Source organism: Phragmites australis, chromosome 10, assembly GCF_958298935.1.
Source record: "Phragmites australis chromosome 10, lpPhrAust1.1, whole genome shotgun sequence".
NCBI lineage: Eukaryota > Viridiplantae > Streptophyta > Magnoliopsida > Poales > Poaceae > Phragmites > Phragmites australis.
The window spans coordinates 1,777,399-1,796,876 of record NC_084930.1 but is presented as its reverse complement, the minus strand read 5'-3'; the positions used below and the strand labels follow the sequence as shown (position 1 = coordinate 1,796,876).

General features: G+C 45.5%; 3 protein-coding genes across 3 annotated transcripts; 1 reads left to right on the top strand and 2 right to left on the bottom strand.

Moving 5' to 3' along the window:
• Positions 1-1,941: 1,941 nt before the first annotated feature.
• LOC133931337 (probable methyltransferase PMT24) lies at positions 1,942-5,302 on the top strand. Its single transcript, XM_062378189.1, has 7 exons — positions 1,942-3,240; positions 3,330-3,479; positions 3,559-3,829; positions 3,917-4,027; positions 4,169-4,616; positions 4,700-4,894; positions 5,010-5,302. The coding sequence occupies exons 1-7, from the start codon at positions 1,942-1,944 to the stop codon at positions 5,224-5,226; spliced, it is 2,691 nt and encodes an 896-aa protein (XP_062234173.1). The 3' UTR covers positions 5,227-5,302.
• A 345-nt stretch (positions 5,303-5,647) lies between these two features.
• LOC133931339 (uncharacterized) lies at positions 5,648-8,214 on the bottom strand. The gene is made up of 3 exons (XM_062378190.1): positions 7,546-8,214; positions 7,166-7,272; positions 5,648-6,706 (listed from the first exon to the last, which is right to left on the bottom strand). The coding sequence occupies exons 1-3, from the start codon at positions 7,957-7,959 to the stop codon at positions 5,965-5,967; spliced, it is 1,263 nt and encodes a 420-aa protein (XP_062234174.1). The 5' UTR covers positions 7,960-8,214; the 3' UTR covers positions 5,648-5,964.
• A 641-nt stretch (positions 8,215-8,855) lies between these two features.
• LOC133931284 (uncharacterized) lies at positions 8,856-13,817 on the bottom strand. Its single transcript, XM_062378138.1, has 3 exons — positions 11,268-13,817; positions 10,973-11,168; positions 8,856-9,549 (listed from the first exon to the last, which is right to left on the bottom strand). The coding sequence occupies exons 1-2, from the start codon at positions 13,547-13,549 to the stop codon at positions 10,994-10,996; spliced, it is 2,457 nt and encodes an 818-aa protein (XP_062234122.1). The 5' UTR covers positions 13,550-13,817; the 3' UTR covers positions 8,856-9,549; positions 10,973-10,993.
• Between the last annotated feature and the right edge of the window lie 5,661 nt (positions 13,818-19,478).

Below are 19,478 nucleotides of genomic sequence, written 5' to 3'. Positions count from 1 at the left end.
ATATATTACACATTTTTTCACATCAAAAGCCAACCCAAAACCGGCTTTTCTAAATCCACAATCCAAAATCAAGTTTTTCAAAGAGAATTAGCTTTTTCAAAAGCCAAAGCTTAAACAAACAGACTAAAACAAACTAAAACTTGAGTGACTAAAAGTGAATCCAAAATCAACTTTTCTAAAGCCATTAGTTTTTATGAAAGCCAAAGCTCAAACAAACACAAACACAAACACAAACTAGCTAAGACAGACAAACAGAAACCAGCTAAAACTTGAGGTCACTACCATCCAAAAAAGAAAAACTTGAGGTCACTAAGACTCGCCCCAAGGCAAAAATGTTCATGTGCTTCAGGCAAGATTGCTATACGATTGAAGCAATTCAGGTGCTCCTACCTCCTAATTCCACTTGACCTCACTAACACCCTGCTTACATTCATAATTTATCTTCTAAAAAGAACCAAGGTTTTATAAATGCCATTTATAAGCACGCGAGGGACAAAAGCTTGCACTAGCTGAGGAACTCAAGCCTCAAGCAAGATCGACCATATAGCTGAGTGTTAGAAAGCGTGATTAAAAGGTTGCACACGCGTGAAGATCGGTGGGCTTGCATGCAGCGCCATGCAAGACAAGTGCGATCCCGGAGATGCCCAGGAATCAAGCTTTCTAACACTGAGGAACCCCCATTTTGTCCATGAAGCAGAAAAGAAGCAGGTAGCTACTCCATTATAGTGAGCTCTTGTAGCTCCGTAGCTCACATGACTTGTCATGTCCATCTAATTACTTTTGGTATCAACGGAAAACCATGCATGATAACCATGGTAGAGTGAGAATCGAAGTTGCAACCTTACAACTGGGTGACTGCCTACCCTTTACGCGACCTGCAACTCTCTCTGATCGGACAGGGCGAGATGGCCTCTCTCTCTCTCTCTCTCTCTCTCTCTCTCTCTCTCTCTCTCTCTCTCTCTCGGTCAATCACGTGCCTGTGAGTAGAAGTGGAAATCCTTCGTGCGACTTTCTAGTTCCAGGCATGAGTTATTGAGCCCATGGTATCATTTCCGGTGCTTGTACGTGACATGTCATTGCACTGACTACAGAAAAGGAGGGCCAGCTTGCTTTTATCTATTGCTTTCTTTAATTTTTTTTTCCTTTCAGCTTTTCTTTTGGCTTGCCCTCAATACTCAATAGACAATATATATTGGGCTCTTGCCTGACCTTGACCTGCTGGGATGAATTTGTTTTGTGGATTCAGAGATATTTTGGTCAATGGTGCTTCAAATGTCTCAATGGAGCTTCATGCCAATGTGGTACTTGCAACTTTCCAACAATTTTGTTTTGGGCATAAGTTATTGTTTGTGCAAGCATTCGCAACTTTATTCAGTAAAATAAAAGGAGAGGAAAAAAACATGGAGCAGAGCAGATCATTTGAAGGCAAAGAGCAGTTTGGAGGGAGATGACATGATGCTCCGGTTCTTCAGCTCCCATGCAAAGGAAACATCACTAGTTTGCGGAAGCAAATTCTGTGAGACATTCGGGAAAAAAACCTCGCGAGACATCCATCTGTGCTATACACTTTGGATTCAATAGCTCGCGCATATACGTGCAGATATGATGAAAGACATGTGTCATACAAAGATAAAGATTTACATGTGAGACTCGATCTCACATAATTTGTTTCCCCTAAAAAACAAATTCTACGAGACCCCTAGCCTGCCTCTCGTTAAGCAACACGGGCCGTGGAGGACCAGGAGCTAGTCCCACATATCATCCTCACATGTCCGGGCACTCCCGACGCGCGGGGATCACCTCACCTTCCCAAGCTTAACCAAATCAAACCTAATTAACCATTAATCCGGGCCCATGTCCAAAGTTCCAATTAAGTCCGCCAAGAGATAAACCGCGCGCGCATCTGCGTGCAATCCCATCTGCTGCATGCGGGATCGATCGATGGCGGGGGCCGGCCGGAGCTCGCGCGGCGGCGGGAAGCGCGGTGCCGCGTCGGCCACGGCGTCGGCGTGCGTCTACTACGCCACGACGGGGCTTCTCGTCGCGCTGTGCGTCGCGGGGGCCTACTTCCTCACGTCCACCTCCGCGGCGTCCGCCGACGGGGACGCGGTCACCGCGTACCGCCACACGACGCGGTCTTCGTTCGCGTACGAGGTGACCAGGGAGAAGGCCCCGCCGTCGCCGCCGCGCGAGGTGGACGCCGACGACGCGCAGGCGGGGAAGGCTGGTGTTGAGAGTGGCGCCGATGAGGAGGGCGCCTTGGACGACCCGCATGCCAAGCCTGATGATCGTGATCATCAGCATGCCTCTGACGAGGTGAGTAGCGAGGAGGAGTCCAAGAGCTCTGCGGCGGTCGCCATGAAGGGCGAGAGGAGCGAGGAAGGTGACCACGCGGCAGCCGGCGAGGCGAACGCAGAGGACACGGCGGCGACTAGCGCACACGGCAGAGAGGAGGATAAAGGGCAGGAAGCCGTGCGTGAAGAGAGCCACGATCCACAAGAACAAGAGCAGCAGCCGCAGCTGCAGATGCCGCATGAAGAGACCCGGGCTGCTGCCGTGGAGGAGAAGAGCTTGGACGGCGGCATCGAGGAGGAGAGCAACGCGGGGCAGCGGCAGCGAGAGGAAGAGCAGGCCGCCGCAGGAAGCCTACGCCTGGAAGTGCAAGAGGACCCGCAGACCGAAGGCGACGAACGAATGGAGCAGCATCAACCAGAGGAGGAGCGCGGCAATGACCAACCGCAGAGCGAAGAGTACGGGAACACGTCAATGTCAGACGCCGTCGGCGAGGCCTTTCGTAATCGGGATACGGATGACGGCGACGGCGACAAGCCTGCCGTGTCCCAGCGCAAGGAGGACGTCGACGGCAATGCCAGCCAAGGCGACCACAGCGTGGTGGACTCGCTCGTCGGCGAAGCCCGCACGGAGGAGCAGAAGGCGTGGTCGACGCAGGCCGACCAGTCCCACCGGGAGAAAGACCGGCGCGAGGATAACGCGGCCAGCAACGAGAACGACAGCAACGGCGCCGGCGAGGAGCACGAGTGGCGGGTGTGCAACGTGAAGGCGGGCGCGGACTACATCCCGTGTCTGGACAACGAGAAGGCCATCAAGAAGCTGCGGCCGGAGAACTACCGGCGGTACGAGCACCGGGAGCGGCACTGCCCCGACGAGGGCCCGACGTGCCTCGTCGCACTACCGAGCGGCTACCGCCGGCCCGTCGAGTGGCCAAAGAGCCGAGACAGGGTAAGCACGTGCTTTTGAATTCTCATGCTCATTGCACGAGTTGCTTACTAACCGGAGGTCTTCGTGTTGGTGACCACGACGACGTGCAGATATGGTACAGCAATGTGCCGCACACGAAGCTGGTGGCGGTGAAGGGTCACCAGAATTGGGTGAAGGTGAGTGGGCGGTACCTGACCTTCCCCGGCGGCGGCACGCAGTTCATCCATGGCGCCCTGCACTACATCGATTTCCTTCAGCAGGTACTGAACAGTAACGTCGTCGAACGATCAGTAGTGATGATCAACGCAGTTTGATTTCTCGAGTTCTTAAATTGAGCAGTCCGTGCGCGGGATCGCGTGGGGGAAGCACACGCGTGTGGTGCTCGACGTCGGCTGCGGCGTGGCCAGCTTCGGCGGCTACCTGTTCGAGCGCGACGTGGTGACCATGTCGTTCGCGCCCAAGGACGAGCACGAGGCGCAGGTGCAGATGGCGCTCGAGCGGGGGATCCCGGCCATCTCCGCCGTCATGGGCTCCAAGCGCCTGCCCTTCCCCAGCAAGGCGTTCGACCTCGTCCATTGCGCGCGATGCCGTGTCCCTTGGCATGCCGACGGTACACCTCCTCTTCCACTTCGTCCAGATCATTTCACCTGTGATCATTGCAAGATGCATTGACGGTGAAAATTGCGTCTGCGCGCAGGTGGCGCTCTACTCCTGGAGCTGAACCGCGTCCTGCGGCCCGGCGGCTTCTTCGTCTGGTCGGCGACGCCGGTGTACCAGAAGCTGACGGAAGACGTCGAGATCTGGAAAGGCACGCCTGCATAAACATCAGTTTCAGTTCTGATCATTTCCTAACATGGCCATGGGTCGATCAGAGACTGTTTATATATGTAATCTGTTTTTTTTTTTTTTTGTGTGTGTGTGTCTAACCGCTGTTGTCCTGCATATACAGCAATGTCAGCTCTGACGAAGTCCATGTGCTGGGAGCTGGTGTCGATCAAGAAAGACCGGCTCAATGGCGTCGGCGTCGCCTTCTACCACAAGCCGACGTCCAATGAGTGCTACGAGACCAGGAGGCGGCGGCAGCCTCCGATGTGCAGCGACGACAACGACGCGAACGCGGCGTGGTACATCCGCCTGAACTCGTGCATGCACCGCGTGCCGACGGGTCCGTCGGAGCGCGGCGCGAGGTGGCCCGCCGAGTGGCCGCGGCGGGTGCGAACGCCGCCGTACTGGCTCAACAGCTCGCAGGCCGGGGTGTACGGGAAGCCGGCGCCAGAGGACTTCACGGTGGACTACGAGCACTGGCGGCGCGTCGTCGACAGGTCGTACCTCAACGGCCTGGGCGTCGACTGGTCCACTGTCAGGAACGTCATGGACATGAGAGCCGCCTATGGAGGGTAAGCAATCCCTCGCACGCTGCCGTCTCCATTGCCACTGGTCATGAATTTTGATCGTGCCGATGACATGAGTTCTCTCTCAGGTTCGCAGCCGCGCTCCGGGACAAGAAGATCTGGGTCATGAACGTCGTCAACGTCGACGCACCCGACACGCTGCCCATCATCTTCGAGCGCGGACTGTTCGGCATCTACCATGACTGGTGCGAGTCCTTCAGCACCTATCCGAGAACCTACGACCTCCTGCACGCCGATCACCTCTTCTCCAAAATTAAGGACAGGTCAGTCAATGCACACTGCAGCAACTAGCAAATAAACCTGTGTTCGGCAATGCCAGAACTGTGCGCTTCTCATCCGTTTTAGCTTGACAAATCCGTGTCTTCTTTTCTTCTTCAGATGCGCGGTTATGCCGGTGGTGGTCGAGGTCGACAGGATCGTCAGGCCGGGGGGCAGCATCATCGTGCGCGACGAGTCCAGCACCATCGGCGAGGTGGAGAAGCACCTCAGGTCGCTTCACTGGGACGTGCGTCTGACATTATCCAAGAACGAAGAAGGGGTGCTGTACGCCGTGAAATCGGATTGGCGGCCGGAGCTGCTCGAGGAGCCATCGTAATCGCCTCCTGCCTGTGACCATTTCAGGCGCTAGATAGGGCTCTTCGTCCTTTTTCTTCCTTCTCTTTCTCATCTAGTTCTGCAGTAGTTACATGCAAATAACGCATCTGCAATGGTGGTACATGGTTTTGCCATTGCTGTAGTAGGTTAGTACCATATGTTCATAAGCATTGATAGATAGGTTAGTACCATATGTTCAGTCAATGCACACTGCAGCAGCCGAAGCGCTGATGATAGTTTCTCAGTTGTCACAGATTTCTGCTTCCGTGTGTTTCTCGGACACCGTAGCTTATATGAGATGCTATATGATCAGATAAACATGTTTTACATACGGTACAGTAGCCCAAATTGCCAGACAAACAACAGATTTGGCCTCAATGCTGGGCACAACAATAGCCCAAACCACACACCGGCACAGCTCAGCAAAGCAACTGAACATTCTTCAATTGCAAATCTGATGTACCTGAAATCGTACAATAATGTATGCAGATCTACGTATCAGCTGTTACAACAGTGAGGTGATCCATTGTAGCTGCTCAAAACATATCAATTGAGCAACCACTCGAATAGCTTGACTAACTATAGTTGTTTCTCTGGTCACTGCCAGAGTGTTCGGTTACAACAATGTTGCTCCAATTTATACTAATGCAATAAACCTGGCGAGTAATGCTTTCTTGTTCATATTTTCCTTCTCTCCAAAAATTGATAAGCAATAGGTTTCAAAATTGATGGTGAATCGTCAGGTGTTGCTAGCAGCCAGCCCATTTGTTGTTGCCTGTAGAGCACTCTCTTTTCTGTAAAGAGGTATTCTTCCACCGAGTTCCTTCAGTCTCATTACCATGTCATGCAACCATTCGAAGGTGAGCTTGGACTGCTTATTGAGTTCCTCCCTCACCTCTGGATGCACCCTAAACCAGTCCCCCAACATCTTGTGGACATGAGATCTAACCATTCTCCACGGAACAGGGTATTGCTCACACAGCTTCAAATATTCAATCACTAGATCAGCCTGGTCCAAGCCGCAATCTCCGTTTTCATCGCCGTCTTCTTTCCATTCCTTTGTTCTGAAACCAGCAAAGAGTGCTGGATTTTCTAGAAGGGTTTCAGCTGAAAGCACACCATCAACACCAGTATGTTCCAGGCAGTTCTGTACATCCTCCATATGGCGAATGTTTCCATTTGCAAGAACAGGTATTCTGAGAGCATCTTTGACAGCCTTGATGGCATCCCAGTCAGCTCGAAATTTCCTTCCATCTTTTTCATCTCTTGTCCGACCATGGACAGCCACAAGACTGGCACCAGCTTCCTCAAGCATCTTTGCATAGGTTAGCGTGTCCTCCAATCGTGGGAATATGCGAATCTTACACGAGACTGGAACATGGAGGTTAGCTGATAGATTCTGCACAAGGGATTTTACAAGGGGAAGGTTGTCCATGAGAAATGCCCCATAGTTCCCCCGTCTTGCAATACGCTGCGGGCAACTGCAAGGCAATACATTAAAGCGACTCAGAAGAGTACCAAGCCAAATTTCAAGTAATACTCATATGTGGAAAAATGGCACATGTTAACTAGAAAGAATTTGCAGAAAATTCAATATTCAGTGCTCTAAGCAAAGCTCGTACAAGGGGAGTTAACAGCATAGATGACTAGCACTAAACTTCAAAGGATAGCAGCTATGGAAGTGCAAAGTACAAACTATGGCCTTGAGTGGTGGCTAATTCTTACAAGCATTGGCATCACACTTGAGGCATCAGTAAGGCAGAAACAGAGTTACCAACCACTTTGTCCAGAAGCATATTATTTTTTGTAGAAGAGTATATCATGTTCATGTTACGGAACTATATGAGCCATTCCAGAAGTGCAGTAAATAACAGTCAGGCACTAGATAAGGAAATGTGAATAAAATCTTCAGTATAGCAGCATAAGGAAGCGCACATTACCCAAAATTGATATCAACATAGTCGCAATATGGTTCCACAATCTTTGCAGCTTGTAACAAAATGTCAGGATCATTCGCACAAAACTGAACAAAAAGTGGGCGATCCTCCTGTATAAAGAGTAATGAATGTCACAATCTGCACGAGTTAAATATTAGATTTCAAAAACTAGAAATAAATCGAAATAACAAAAGAATACACATGACTATGTAAACTAAATGTCCAACTTCGAGCTAAAATAATGTTCAAGCACATGTAGCCAAACTACAAACTGCCCCACGATATCATATCTCCAATCCATCAGCATATATTGCCATGGCGAACGAAGTATGCCACTATCACACCATTTAACTTCACTTAAAACTGCCATACGCGTCAGTTACCTTGCACGTGGTGAACTCCATGGACCTATACTTGTCGTTCTCTGAGAAGATGCGGGAGTGGAGCATGGGCGTGTAGGCCGCATCGGCGCCGTAGCGGCGGCACAGCATGCGGAAGGGCAGCTCGGAGTTGTCCACCATCGGCGCCACCATCAACCTCGGGGACCCCAGCCGCCTCCAGTGCGCCCACGCGCGCTCCGCCCTCTCCTCCGTGGACACCGGAGGCGGCGGGAGGGGCAGGGCCGGCGCGATTTCCTCCACTGCAGCGTCAGCAGCCGCGGCACTGGCGCAGAGGTCCTCGTCGGGGTCGGCGGCCGTGGCGACGCGGGCGGCAGGGGACATGGCGGGGCTAGGGTTTAGGGAGCGGAGGAGGCGGCGCGGGTTCGGGAGGAGAGGAGCGAGGCGGCGCAGTGGCATGCGGTTGGGTGCGGCGGCGATTCCTCCGATGTGGGCTGGGTCGGGATTTTGTCTCAGGGACCGGGTCCGGTCAGTATGAAGACGGGCTCACGTGTCAGTGAGAGAAGTTGGGAAGAAAAATGTCAGCGTGGCCTTTTGTGGCCCAGGTCGAGGACCAGAATACATGTCCGGCCCGTATAGCCCGTACTAGCACTAGCTTATGCTACTTTGTAAATTTCTGGTCCAAATCGTCTATGTATAATTTTACTCAAACTGTAAAGCGTGGCTCATCGTTAATCTCTACGGTATAAAGTAGTAAAGTTGATTCTTATATTATATCTTCTTATACTCTTCTCTTATCTAATAAAAACTTCTAAAATTCAAATAATTTATCTACTTTTACCATCTATTCTTATCCACCAACCTTTAAATTCAAACTACAACATCACTTTAACGTGTTCTTTCGGCAATACTCCCATAACACAGCTAACTACAGCATCGCTTTAAACATATTCGTTCGATAATACTCTTATAACACATCCAATATTTATATTTTCATTACAACACACAACACTTTCCTAGTTCATTTTTATTTTTTTAAGGATACGTAGGGTGCTACATACATTTGCACTAAGAAGAAAATATATGTACAGAAATCGCCATTGATTCATCGAGGCCCTGAAGCAGGACTTTTAGAAGAAAATCGGTCGAAAAAAAATACCATGTCCAAAATGGGACCTAAATTGTTGTTCGCAATAAACCACAATAGGATGCGACAGTTCTTGGCCGACTCTTTGGTCGGTGAGCAGCCCAGTATCCATCCCGTACAGGGTACAGCAGCTTCCCTGTGAAAGCCTGTAGCCATCCCACCATAAGCACCAGTCGTTGTGTTATCAAATTACTAGAACACAAACATCAACAGTAATTTATCATGGTATTATGCACACCAGTGTGCTCAGACCAAGGTATCGATTTTCCCAGTTCATGGCATTCCTGGACGATATATTGCAGGAAGTTTGCACAAACCAAAGAGTACTGAATCTGTATCCAACTCGGTTCCTGCAGGCACACCTCGTGCAATCTGAAATCAAGCACTACCTCTGCAATCCAAAGAGTACAAGGCAGGAAACCTTCTGCAGAAAATAAGCTTATGTTTGGCCATTAGATGCGTACAACCTCTGCCTGATGAGCTGCACCCGAGTATCCTTCTTGCACTTCACGATGCAAAGCAGGAGAGCACGGGCAGCAGCCGCAGCACAGAATGGTTGGACGACTAACACCTGCATAACATTTCCGGTCAAAAAAGTGTGAGCTTTTCAGCTACCAGACATACCGGCGGCGCGACATCTATATTAATACCAGTTAATTTCAGGGTCGGAAGTATCACTAGACCAGCATGCTAATGTGACCACTAGAAATCTGAAAGGAGTATTACCCAACATACAAAACAATGACCAATCAACTAACTTCAGCAACCGGTCTGGTGCAAGCTTCTCGTGGTCCAGGGTAACAGTAAGCTGATGCAGAATGTAGGGTCTGAGTGCACAAACAACAGGGCTCATGAAGATTTCCCAAGTTCAGAGGTTTGCAGGCCCCAGACATTGATAACTTCTGAGGAAACAAAAAAAGGCAATAAGTTAAATGGTGATGATGATCGCAAAAGGAACACAAATGTAGTTGTTACATCCCAACAGTTGTAGCAAAGTAAACTGTAAAATTCGCAGATGTCCCCCCCCCCCCCGTCCCCCAAACAAAAAAAAAAGAGCTTCTTCAGTCCATAAATCAGGGGACTGAAAAAATGAATAGAACTTGTGTACTGCAGCACAAGTACACAAGGCAGCCGAACTCATGACTGACGAACTAGTCATTGGTCATGCAGAAACATAAATAAACAAATGGGAGAAATCAACTACTGTGGTGCGTAAAATTGTTAACTTTCATGCAAGTAGTATTGAAATGGATACACGGCCATAAGGTGCCATGATTATCTGAAACATATTCATTTTTTCTTTGAACTCAAATAGTTTTAATATGCATGTTCATCAGTAATAATCAACCGGAACTGATGGAAAAAGGAAAATAACCCAGTTTCAAGAAATAACCGGCAATTTTCATCACTTAAATGCCCAATCCAGGTTTCATTGCATTGTCATGTGACTCCGTGCAGAGCTCAAGCATCTTAAACTTATGCATACATCCATCGTTTTCTATTTGAGGTAATTAGGAAAATATCATCAGAAAAGAGCATTATCACAACTAACATGAAGAATTGCAATGTGTATAGAATGCTACATGTAAGGTTTTAATGCAGAAGAACGACTCGTTAGCCTAAAAAGCATTATCACAACTAACATGAAGAATTGCTATATGGTGCAGTTGTGGGCAATGCATTATAACTGTAATGTGTAGATTTCCATCCACCATTATTATTTGGCAAACAAAAGAAAGAGCTCTACTCTATTGTCTCCAATGTCACATAGTCATATACTTGGCTATACTCCATGGCTAGCACTACTTTATTCAATATATGAGGCTCATCTCCAATTATTTCATTGAATGTGCATAGTTGATATCTAAGTTGTAGGACCACATTAAAGTGGGGATGGTGGTATCTTTGTCATGCTCCAGATCAAATGCATGTGAATACGTGATACATAAGAAGTACGACTAAAACAATGAGTCATAAGTATGCTGAGAAAGGAAATCTGCACGAAGTGGGCATACATAATAGCATTTTATCAAATGCAATACCTGAATAAAAGGAAAAATACGGTTTCAATATAAAGAGAGGTTATGGTTACAGTAAATTAATGCAATGTTACTGACTGAAATCAAGGAGAACAGTGACAGCTAATGCAAATAATAACAAACATCAATAGAGCATGGACATCAATTCCCCCTTGAACATATGAAGAGTCCACAGATGAGAAGTCGATTCCTAGCATTAGTCAGTAAGTGATATCCCATAACAATTTACTTGTCAATCATGATGTTTTACTTGATGCAAGGACATATATCTAAATAGTATTCTTACCTGTGCTGCTGTGCTGTGCATTCACAGCACCCCTTCCAATACACCTGTTTCCATTCCAAATTTTGGTGTAACAGATGAAGAAGAAGCTGCTTGTTTGGTAGTCTGAGGATTGTCCGGAAAACTTGAGGTTTGCTGGTCTTGAGAACAGGTATGTTTTTGTAGAACATTATCCGTGTATTTATGTGAGATATCACTTCTGTACAGTGAACATGTTCAAGTGTCAAGGATTCTCCTCTCCCCCTCAATACTACCATAAATAGAATCTTAAGAAGCTCACTTGGATTCTAGATATTACCCAGTATCCCTGGTATCAGACTGCTCTTCGTAATCATCTTCCAGATCAATTACTGGAATTGTTCGCCCATTGCCCATATTGTGAACTCTACCTTCTCCATCCGCAACCAGATCTAAAAGTATTTGTCCATCCTTCAAATGGCATATATCTGCTGCATGTTGGTCTTCACCTTTATTTAAAAGTATTTCCTCGCTCTTCAGATCGTAGCTATCCAAATCATGCACACCCAAAGGAAAAGGCATGGGCTCTTGCTCCATCCGGTGATATTCATCTTGATGCTCATCCGCACCATGACTTAGCAGCAACCGTTCATCATTCACATGGTGACTGTCCAAACCTTGCACTATAGTGCCCTGATTTATAAGCATCCGCTTGTTCTCCTGATGATCATGTTCCTGTTCATCCGCAATTTGCTTCAGAAGCATTTGCTCATTGCTCAGATGGCAATTATCCAAATGATGCACAGCCATGCCATGATTTAGAAGTAATTCCTCATTGCTCAACAGGTGATTATCCTGTGCCTGCTCATCAGCCTCATTGTTCAGATCATACTTAATCAAATCATGTCCATCCTCCAACAGGTGATTATCCCCAGCATGCTCATCTTGACCTTGAATTTCTAAAGTATCATCCTGTGCATGTTCATCAGCCTCATTGTTCAGATCACAGTTATTCAAATCATGCCCATCCTCCAACAGGTGATTAGACCCTGCATGCCCATCTTGACCTTGAGTTTGTGAAGTATCATAGTTCGCTTGTTCGTTCATCCGACCGAGTAAATCAGGCGCATAATCACTAACATGCTCTGCAGGAGGACCGCCAGAAATCTTGGACATTTCACAGCCCTCTGGAGTTTCGACGGCGTTGAGGTCAAAAATTCTGTACCAAGCTGGCAGCTCTTGTTCATCTCTATTAAGATCACCAACACCAGTTTCAACTTCACCCAGTGGAGCCTCCATTTCATAACTTACTTCAGAGCAACCATTGTTGTCTGCCAATGGTTCTACCATGCATGCATCCATGCGTGCAGTGCCAGTTTCATTTTTGTCCTCAACATTGCTGAGCTGGGGCTGCATATGCATTGGTTCCTCAACAGACTCCGATGGATGGACATCCACATCAGACAGTTGGCGCTGGGAGACATCCACTTCACCACCATCTTCATCATTTAAGCCAGTAACTGCAAACTCACCATCCTCGTCTTCAGAAATGTCTTCTGCAAACTCACCATCCTCGTCTTCAGAAATGCCTTCTGCAAACTCGCCATCCTCGTCTTCAGAAATGTTTTGAGCATGATCCAGTCCAATGATCTCTGACTCCATCAGCCCATCTTCGATAGCCATAGCTTGTCCAGCACTGTCATTCACCTCTGCAACCACCACAGAACTAGGTACCTTCGGCTGCCTTGGCATTTCATCACCATCTGCGTAGTGCACATCACCATCACCAGCAGCGGCAGGAATAATGCCAGAGTCTGGCACCTTGGTGTGATCCAAATCACGACTGCCTGCTCGCCATTCTGAATCCCTCCTGCTGCCACCGTAGTCGCTCCTGGTCCTGGTCCTGGTCCTGCTTCTGCTTCTGCTCCTGCTCCTACTTCTCCTCCTTCGATCCACTCTGCCATCAACCGACGCCCGGCGATCGTTATGTGAATAGGACCTTGACATTGGCCGTCTCTTCGGCTCATCGTAGTCGCGTGTCCGGCGGCCGCCCACGCCCAGGTCAACATCACCGCCGCTGCCGCCGTCGTTGTGCTTACGCCTGCCGTCGAAGCTGTTGCTCCTGCTGTCCCACCCCGACCTCCGGACTTGCCTGTCGTCGTCCCCCTTGCCGCGGCCCCAGACCCCAGCTCCGCCTCCACTCCGCCCCCACCTCGGACCGTCGTCCTCGCCTCGCTTCCTCACGTAGCTGGCGGGAGCGGGACCGGGAGCGGGAACGGGGGGCTCGGGGCGGGAGACGGGATTGCGCTTTGGGTCCTCCCTGACCCGGAGAATGTCCTCGGGGAGGACGCCTTTGGCGACCAAGTAGTGCGCGGCGAGCCGGCCGGCCTCGAGCAGGATGTCGGCACGCGAACGCCCGCAGACGGCGGAGCCGCCGGGGAGGTGATTCTCCTCGTAGCGCCGCGGCGGCGGTAGGTCAGGGCTGCGCCTCTGCGACTGGGGAGGGGGCGGGTCACGCGGGAGGCGCTTGTGGCGCGGGGAGGGCGGAGGCGGGGATCGGCGACGGTAGCGTCCTCCCGAGGGCGGTGGGCCGCGGCCGCGAATGCGGGACCTCGGCTGCATGGATTATCTCCCTAGCCCGGAGAAGCTGCGCGTTCGGTGCCTGCGGTGGTTAAATCCAGCGGGCCGTTCGGTGGCGGCGAGCAGCCAAATCCCGCGTCCGTTCAGTGCCGTACGTTCGAAGCCCGGCGAGACGCGGATCCGAAGTCGGCGCGTCCGTTCGTGGTCCCCGGCGGCGGTGTCGGCGGGGCGACGAGATTTGGTGCTGCTGCTGGTGCTGCTGCGAGGGTTTGCTAGCGAGTGGAGATAAGAGGAGTGCCTCTTGTTATTACTGCTGCCTCTCTTGTGTTTACCCCAGTAATTTCTTGAGTTTTTTTTTCTCCCTTAGATTATCTTCGAGAGATTCTCGTCAGGGGTCAAAATTCTTTTATGAAGTGATTTTCGTTCTTTTCAGCGCTTTAACAGTTTCACTTTATGGTTTTCGTCACGAAAGGGATTTCCAAAGTCATTCTCTTCAGAACAGGATTTTCTCTCTTTTCCCTTCACGAATTCGTTCAAAATTAAGCTACTGGAGGTAAGAGAAAATAAAAGGAATGAGAACAGAGAGAGAAATTAGAAAGAGAACGAAATGAAGAGAATATAGTTGGAGATGGTCTAACAACTTGCTCTTCAGGGATCAGGGATGGAATCGTAGGATAAATTCATAATAAATAATTCATATCCTACTAGGATGAGTAGCGCTTCCATAACATGAAGATCTGTGCTTATCTCTGTCTCCGTATTGTGGGTGAGAATGCTATTAAGGATGACCATGTGGTACCTCCAAATTACATAGGTCGCAGATTGGATTCATCAGAATATCTTCAGTGCTTACAGCATGCAACCCCTTCAGGCTTTTGGTAGTGGCCTAACATTCGTAATCTATGTTATGGTGGTAACATGACCTTATTTTGTACTCCTAGCTTTGATAGTTTTAGATCAACTATGTGGAATGGGCAAAATCCCATTTGATGTGCAGGTGTTTTATTTTAACATGATTAGAATTAAATTGCTTCTGAAGCTATTGCGATGGCTATAGTGATCTAGCAACATTAGACTTCGATCCACCATTTACGTGCAAATAGGACACAAAAACTTTACCTGATCCAATCCAATATCCATCAAATGTTTTGATCTTGTCATGTAGAGTTGGGCTTCCTTTGGATATAGCTTGTATTTTCTAGTGAAACATGCATGCCTTTGTAGTTCATTACTAAGGGCAAGCATCATGTTATGAGCTGCTCTTTATGTGAAATGGGCAAAATCCCATTTGATGTGCAGGTGTTTTATTTTAACATGATTAGAATTAAATTGCTTCTGAAGCTATTGCAATGGCTATAGTGATCTAGCAACATTAGACTTTGGTCCACCATTTACGTGCAAATAGGACACAAAAACTTTACCTGATCCAATCCAATCTCCATCAAATGTTTTGATCTTGTCATGTAGAGTTGGGCTTCTTTTGGATATAGTTTGTATTTTTTAGGGAAACATGCATGCCTTTGTAGTTCATTACTAAGGGCAAGCATCATGTTATGAGCTGCTCTTTTCTAGTAAACAATAAATCATAATGTCCCTAGCGATTAAGTAAGTACGCCATTCAAAAAGAAAATTAGAATAAAATATATGTCCTCCTTGTGGACATTGATGGAAGCTATTATTTAATTTATCAGTATTTTTTTGTGAATTTTTTTCAGTCTTCCTTTGCAGCAACTCTGGATTTTCCTTTCTCTCTCATTTACATTATAAAATCTTAGAATAATAAACCTATAGTTATTTAAGTAATCTATAGTTAACTCTGATGTGCATATATGTGTTCATTAGATGTGTCTCAACAATTTATATGTACCCTTGCCAATGTTTATAATCTTAATTGAACCTTAATTGCCAATGTTCTCTGTGTGTACCTCTACCTTTATCTCTTTCTCTTTTTGTCTCTACCTCTCACTCATTCTATATTTATTTTTTTACCCTCTGAATCTGTTTCTCTCCCTCCCTCTCTCTCTATGAGTATCTCTGTATATCTACGTTTCTCTATAATTATATAACATTTCTATCTCTCTATCGAACACTATCTTTATCTCTTTATCTCTATATTTCTCTCAATCTCTCTTATCTGATTATCTCTCTATATCTATCTTTATTTCTCTCTTGTTTTCTACCTTTTTTTTAATCTCTCTATAAGTATCTTTATCTTTCTCTCTTTGTATCTCTATAAGTATATCTCTCTTTGCTTCTGCTTGTTTAGCTATTTTTATTCATGTAATATGTTGATCTTATATTTGTTTGTGTTATTAAAGGTGTTGTATTATTCCACACGAGATGTCCTTGTTGCATTTGAGATGTTTTTTTTCACATATTCAAGATTTCTTTCTATCTATTGTTGCTTTCTTTGTCTCTTTGTCTCCATTTTTTGTTTCTCACTCTTTCTTTCTCTATTTTAGAGTTGTACCTGTTTATTTATATATCATAAAATTTATAAAATTTGAATATAGGTGTCAAGTTTCAGCATGCGTGAGATGTCTTTGTCTATGCTGAGATGCCTTTTCACAGGCTCAGTATTAGTTATCCATATGTTCTTAAACGAAACAATGCATACATTCACTGAATTGTGGTCATTACTATGTTTCTATCATCATTTGATTCTCATGATTTTTTTATGTTGTTGATTGCGGAGTTATTTTAATCAACAATATGTAACTACATAATGTCGGTGTTAAATTGGTGGATGAGTTATCTCAAGATGATATTAAGAGGATTCGAGTTTAAGATGACATTAAGAACATTCGGGATCAAATTGTCAATGATTTATTGTTCAATAAGTATAATATTGCAGAATAAGCACAACTAAGAATTACTGTTTTTTAATTCACATGTTAATATGTTGTGATTTGATCCATCATAGTGTACTTGCAATCATACTTTTATTTCTTTTCTTATTTGAACTGCTTAATAGTTGGCACCAATCTTTTTTGTTTGATATTGGTGGTTTTCCTTCGAATTTTCATCTGATTACTTGCAATCATACTTTTGTTACTATGTATGGGTCTTCTTTTTATTGGGACTATGTGTTTGTTATATTTTGATTTTAATGGTAGAATGACTGTATGGTTGATGTAATATATTGAAGGCATAGCGGGTGGACGGTTAGCTATGTGTTAGCTTCTTGTCTGCGCATGTCTACTACAGTTGTGATACTGTGGTTTCTAATCTCATTGCCATTGGATTTTGGTTTTTTAACCCGTTAAGTTAATAGTCATCATGTTTCAAAAATCGAATGGTTTATTTGCTTTTATTGATTGTCAGATTTTTCTCTTGCCAAATGCTAGCTTTCTGTTAACTAAATTTTTGAATTTTTTTGATTTTATGTCAATAGTTAGCTAGATATTTTCTTATTTTTTATCTGATAGTGACGGAGACAAGAGAAACAATTAGATAGTTGCTCTTCCTTTTCTCCTCCTCCACTCCATCTCTCTACTACTTCTCTTTAAAAAAAATCACCCCAAGATCCGCGTCTGCCCAAAACGAGTTATCATCCCCTCTTGAGTCTTGATCAACTAAAAAGCTCACTTATAAGATGTTGTCTACTGTGTTGTATGTAGGTGACGTGGACATGTCTTAATCACAAAAACTAGTCTTCATAAGCTCTTGTTCATATTTTAGTGCTAGAAACCTGGTTTTACTGGATAAATAAAATCAATAGTTGGGTAGTAGGATTTTTGTGCCCGTCGCTTAACAATGATGTTGAGGTGGACATGTGGGACTCAATTTTGGTTGGCGCGTCCATTTTTTTCTTCTAGGACAGGTTGCGGCGTCCATTTGTGATTGGAGCATTGCCTCCTTTATCTTTTTTTAGGAGGAGCATTATCTATTATAAAAAAATATGATGTTTTTTAATTTTACGATTTTCAACGTACAACTTTGACCACTATTTTTTTTAAATATAGTTATAATATCTAATACAAATATATTATTATGAAAGTATATTTCAAAACAAATCTATACATATGGTTTTTATATTTTAAAACTAAATATTTTAAAAATTATTAACGATCATAGTTTTAAAAACTTAACTAAATTTTGATTAAAATGTTAAATATTTATGATCTAACGGAGTATTACAGTACGACCAGAACATAGGAACAAGTGGACGGGTAAAGCTGTAATTATGAGAAAGATGGAACCAAATGATAACGACGAAATCCATGAGCTCCCTTGGTTGTCCTTTCCCGTTGTAGGATCGTTAAAATGGGCAAGGCAACCGTGCCGGGCCGGGCCGTTGGTTTTCTACTGCCATGGGGAGGCTTCCGGACAATGAGCAGCCCAACTTCCACGGCTCATTCGGTTTTTGGGCCTTTCACTACACACGGCCCAAACGATACACGACCCATTGAAGGGTCGAAAATCCTTTTCTGCGCGTCAGCGCAGCCAAGTTTCGGACGAATGTATTTCAAAAAAAAAAAAAAGTTTCGGACGAATGTGTGAGACGTACATAATTTTTTTCTGGAAACTGTGTCTCAAAACTTTGGAGCAAATTTTTCTCGTTAATTTTTTTTTTCAAAATTTTTGAGCTAAATTTTTCTCAAAACTTTTTAAGCGAAAATTTTTCCGTGCAAACTTTTCTAAAAAAAGAAAAGACGTGGGATAAAAAAGTTTGCGTCCGAGCGCGTGCGCGAGAATTAGAATCGTCCTGAAAGGTGAACTGAACCGTGTCTAAAGATGGCCAGGCCAGCCATTTTATTGTACTCTTTCAGGTGTGCAAAAGTGAAAGCCGAAATGAAGTACAGCCGAGGATTCACTCTCACTTTGGATGCAAAAGTGATAGCCATTTTATTGCTCCGTCTGTCTGGCCCATATTGAGGCGTAGCTTATCCAACTCTGATCATCTCAGGGTGCTCCATATCCGTCAGTATAAATAGTGTGATTCAATTCCTCGAAAAGAAAAGAAAAGAAAAGGTCTATGAAAACTGATTGTCAGATTGTTCGATACTTCATTATTCCTTTTTTTTCGAGAAATATACTTCAATGTTCATCGATTCATCGAAGCACCACTTTTGACGGCAAGAATTTCATTGGAAACAGCTTAATTCCCGCAGAGGAGGACGGGCGGAGAACATTCTTGTGATCGAAACGAGATCTGAATTGTAGTTCTCTGCCGACTCTTTGGCAGGTGAGCATGTTATGACCCCTGCTCTGCCCAATTCTCTGATGAGAAATACAAGATGCGCTTTTTTCAGATGAGACAAAACAACGATTGGATTGGATTTTCTAATCTGAAGATTAGTTAAAGGATTACAGCAGTGCATTACCCTACTTGGTAGGGCCTTTATACCTACCACTGCCATATTAGAATTTAGGATTCTTTAGTACTAATAAAAAAGGATTGTTTGGCTCTCGCGCTCGAGAACCCAAGCTAAAATTTGGTCATATTAAAATTGAGATTATGCTAAAATTTGATCGTATCAAGTAGTCTTTATTTGAGATCAAACTAAAATTTTAGCCAGTTAAAAATCAAGACGACCATTTTAGACACCAAAATATTGTATAGCTTTGCTACAGAAAAAATTTGGCCAACCAAATTTTTCGAGAAACAATCAAATTTTAGTTTCGAACCAAACAAAAGCTAATCATGTCCCAGGATGCCCTACCAAGCTGCGTTAGATAAGATAGACAGTCCTAATCATGTCCTTATCCACCAAATTGACAATTCAAGTGGCATCCCACACCAGCAACATCTGGAATTTTTTCCTCTCAATGAATTGAAGGGATGGGTGGCTCATGATTCATCAGAATTTCGAGGATACTATATAGACGAGTTGTCCAAGTTGGCACCTTGGACTGCCCTGTTGCATCTAAAAACAGCAGAAAAACTACGGAACAAGTGCTCATATAATTATTAATTCCAAGGCTTCGTCTTGCTTGCTTGAGACAGATGTGAATCTTTCGGCTCGAT

What these genes read in the sequence shown, in the direction of transcription:
- LOC133931337 (XM_062378189.1), top strand. Translation starts at nt 1,942, where the DNA reads ATGGCGGGGGCCGGCCGGAGCTCGCGCGGCGGCGGGAAGCGCGGTGCC. An exon ending in GGCCAAAGAGCCGAGACAGG is followed by an intron (nt 3,241 to 3,329) that starts GTAAGCACGTGC and finishes GACGACGTGCAG; the next exon opens with ATATGGTACAGCAATGTGCC. An exon ending in TGTCCCTTGGCATGCCGACG is followed by an intron (nt 3,830 to 3,916) that starts GTACACCTCCTC and finishes GTCTGCGCGCAG; the next exon opens with GTGGCGCTCTACTCCTGGAG.
- LOC133931339 (XM_062378190.1), bottom strand. Translation starts at nt 7,959, where the DNA reads ATGCCACTGCGCCGCCTCGCTCCTCTCCTCCCGAACCCGCGCCGCCTC. An exon ending in TGGAGTTCACCACGTGCAAG is followed by an intron (nt 7,273 to 7,545) that starts GTAACTGACGCG and finishes CTCTTTATACAG; the next exon opens with GAGGATCGCCCACTTTTTGT. An exon ending in TATGTTGATATCAATTTTGG is followed by an intron (nt 6,707 to 7,165) that starts GTAATGTGCGCT and finishes ATTGCCTTGCAG; the next exon opens with TTGCCCGCAGCGTATTGCAA.
- LOC133931284 (XM_062378138.1), bottom strand. Translation starts at nt 13,549, where the DNA reads ATGCAGCCGAGGTCCCGCATTCGCGGCCGCGGCCCACCGCCCTCGGGA. An exon ending in TCTGATACCAGGGATACTGG is followed by an intron (nt 11,169 to 11,267) that starts GTAATATCTAGA and finishes TTCACTGTACAG; the next exon opens with AAGTGATATCTCACATAAAT.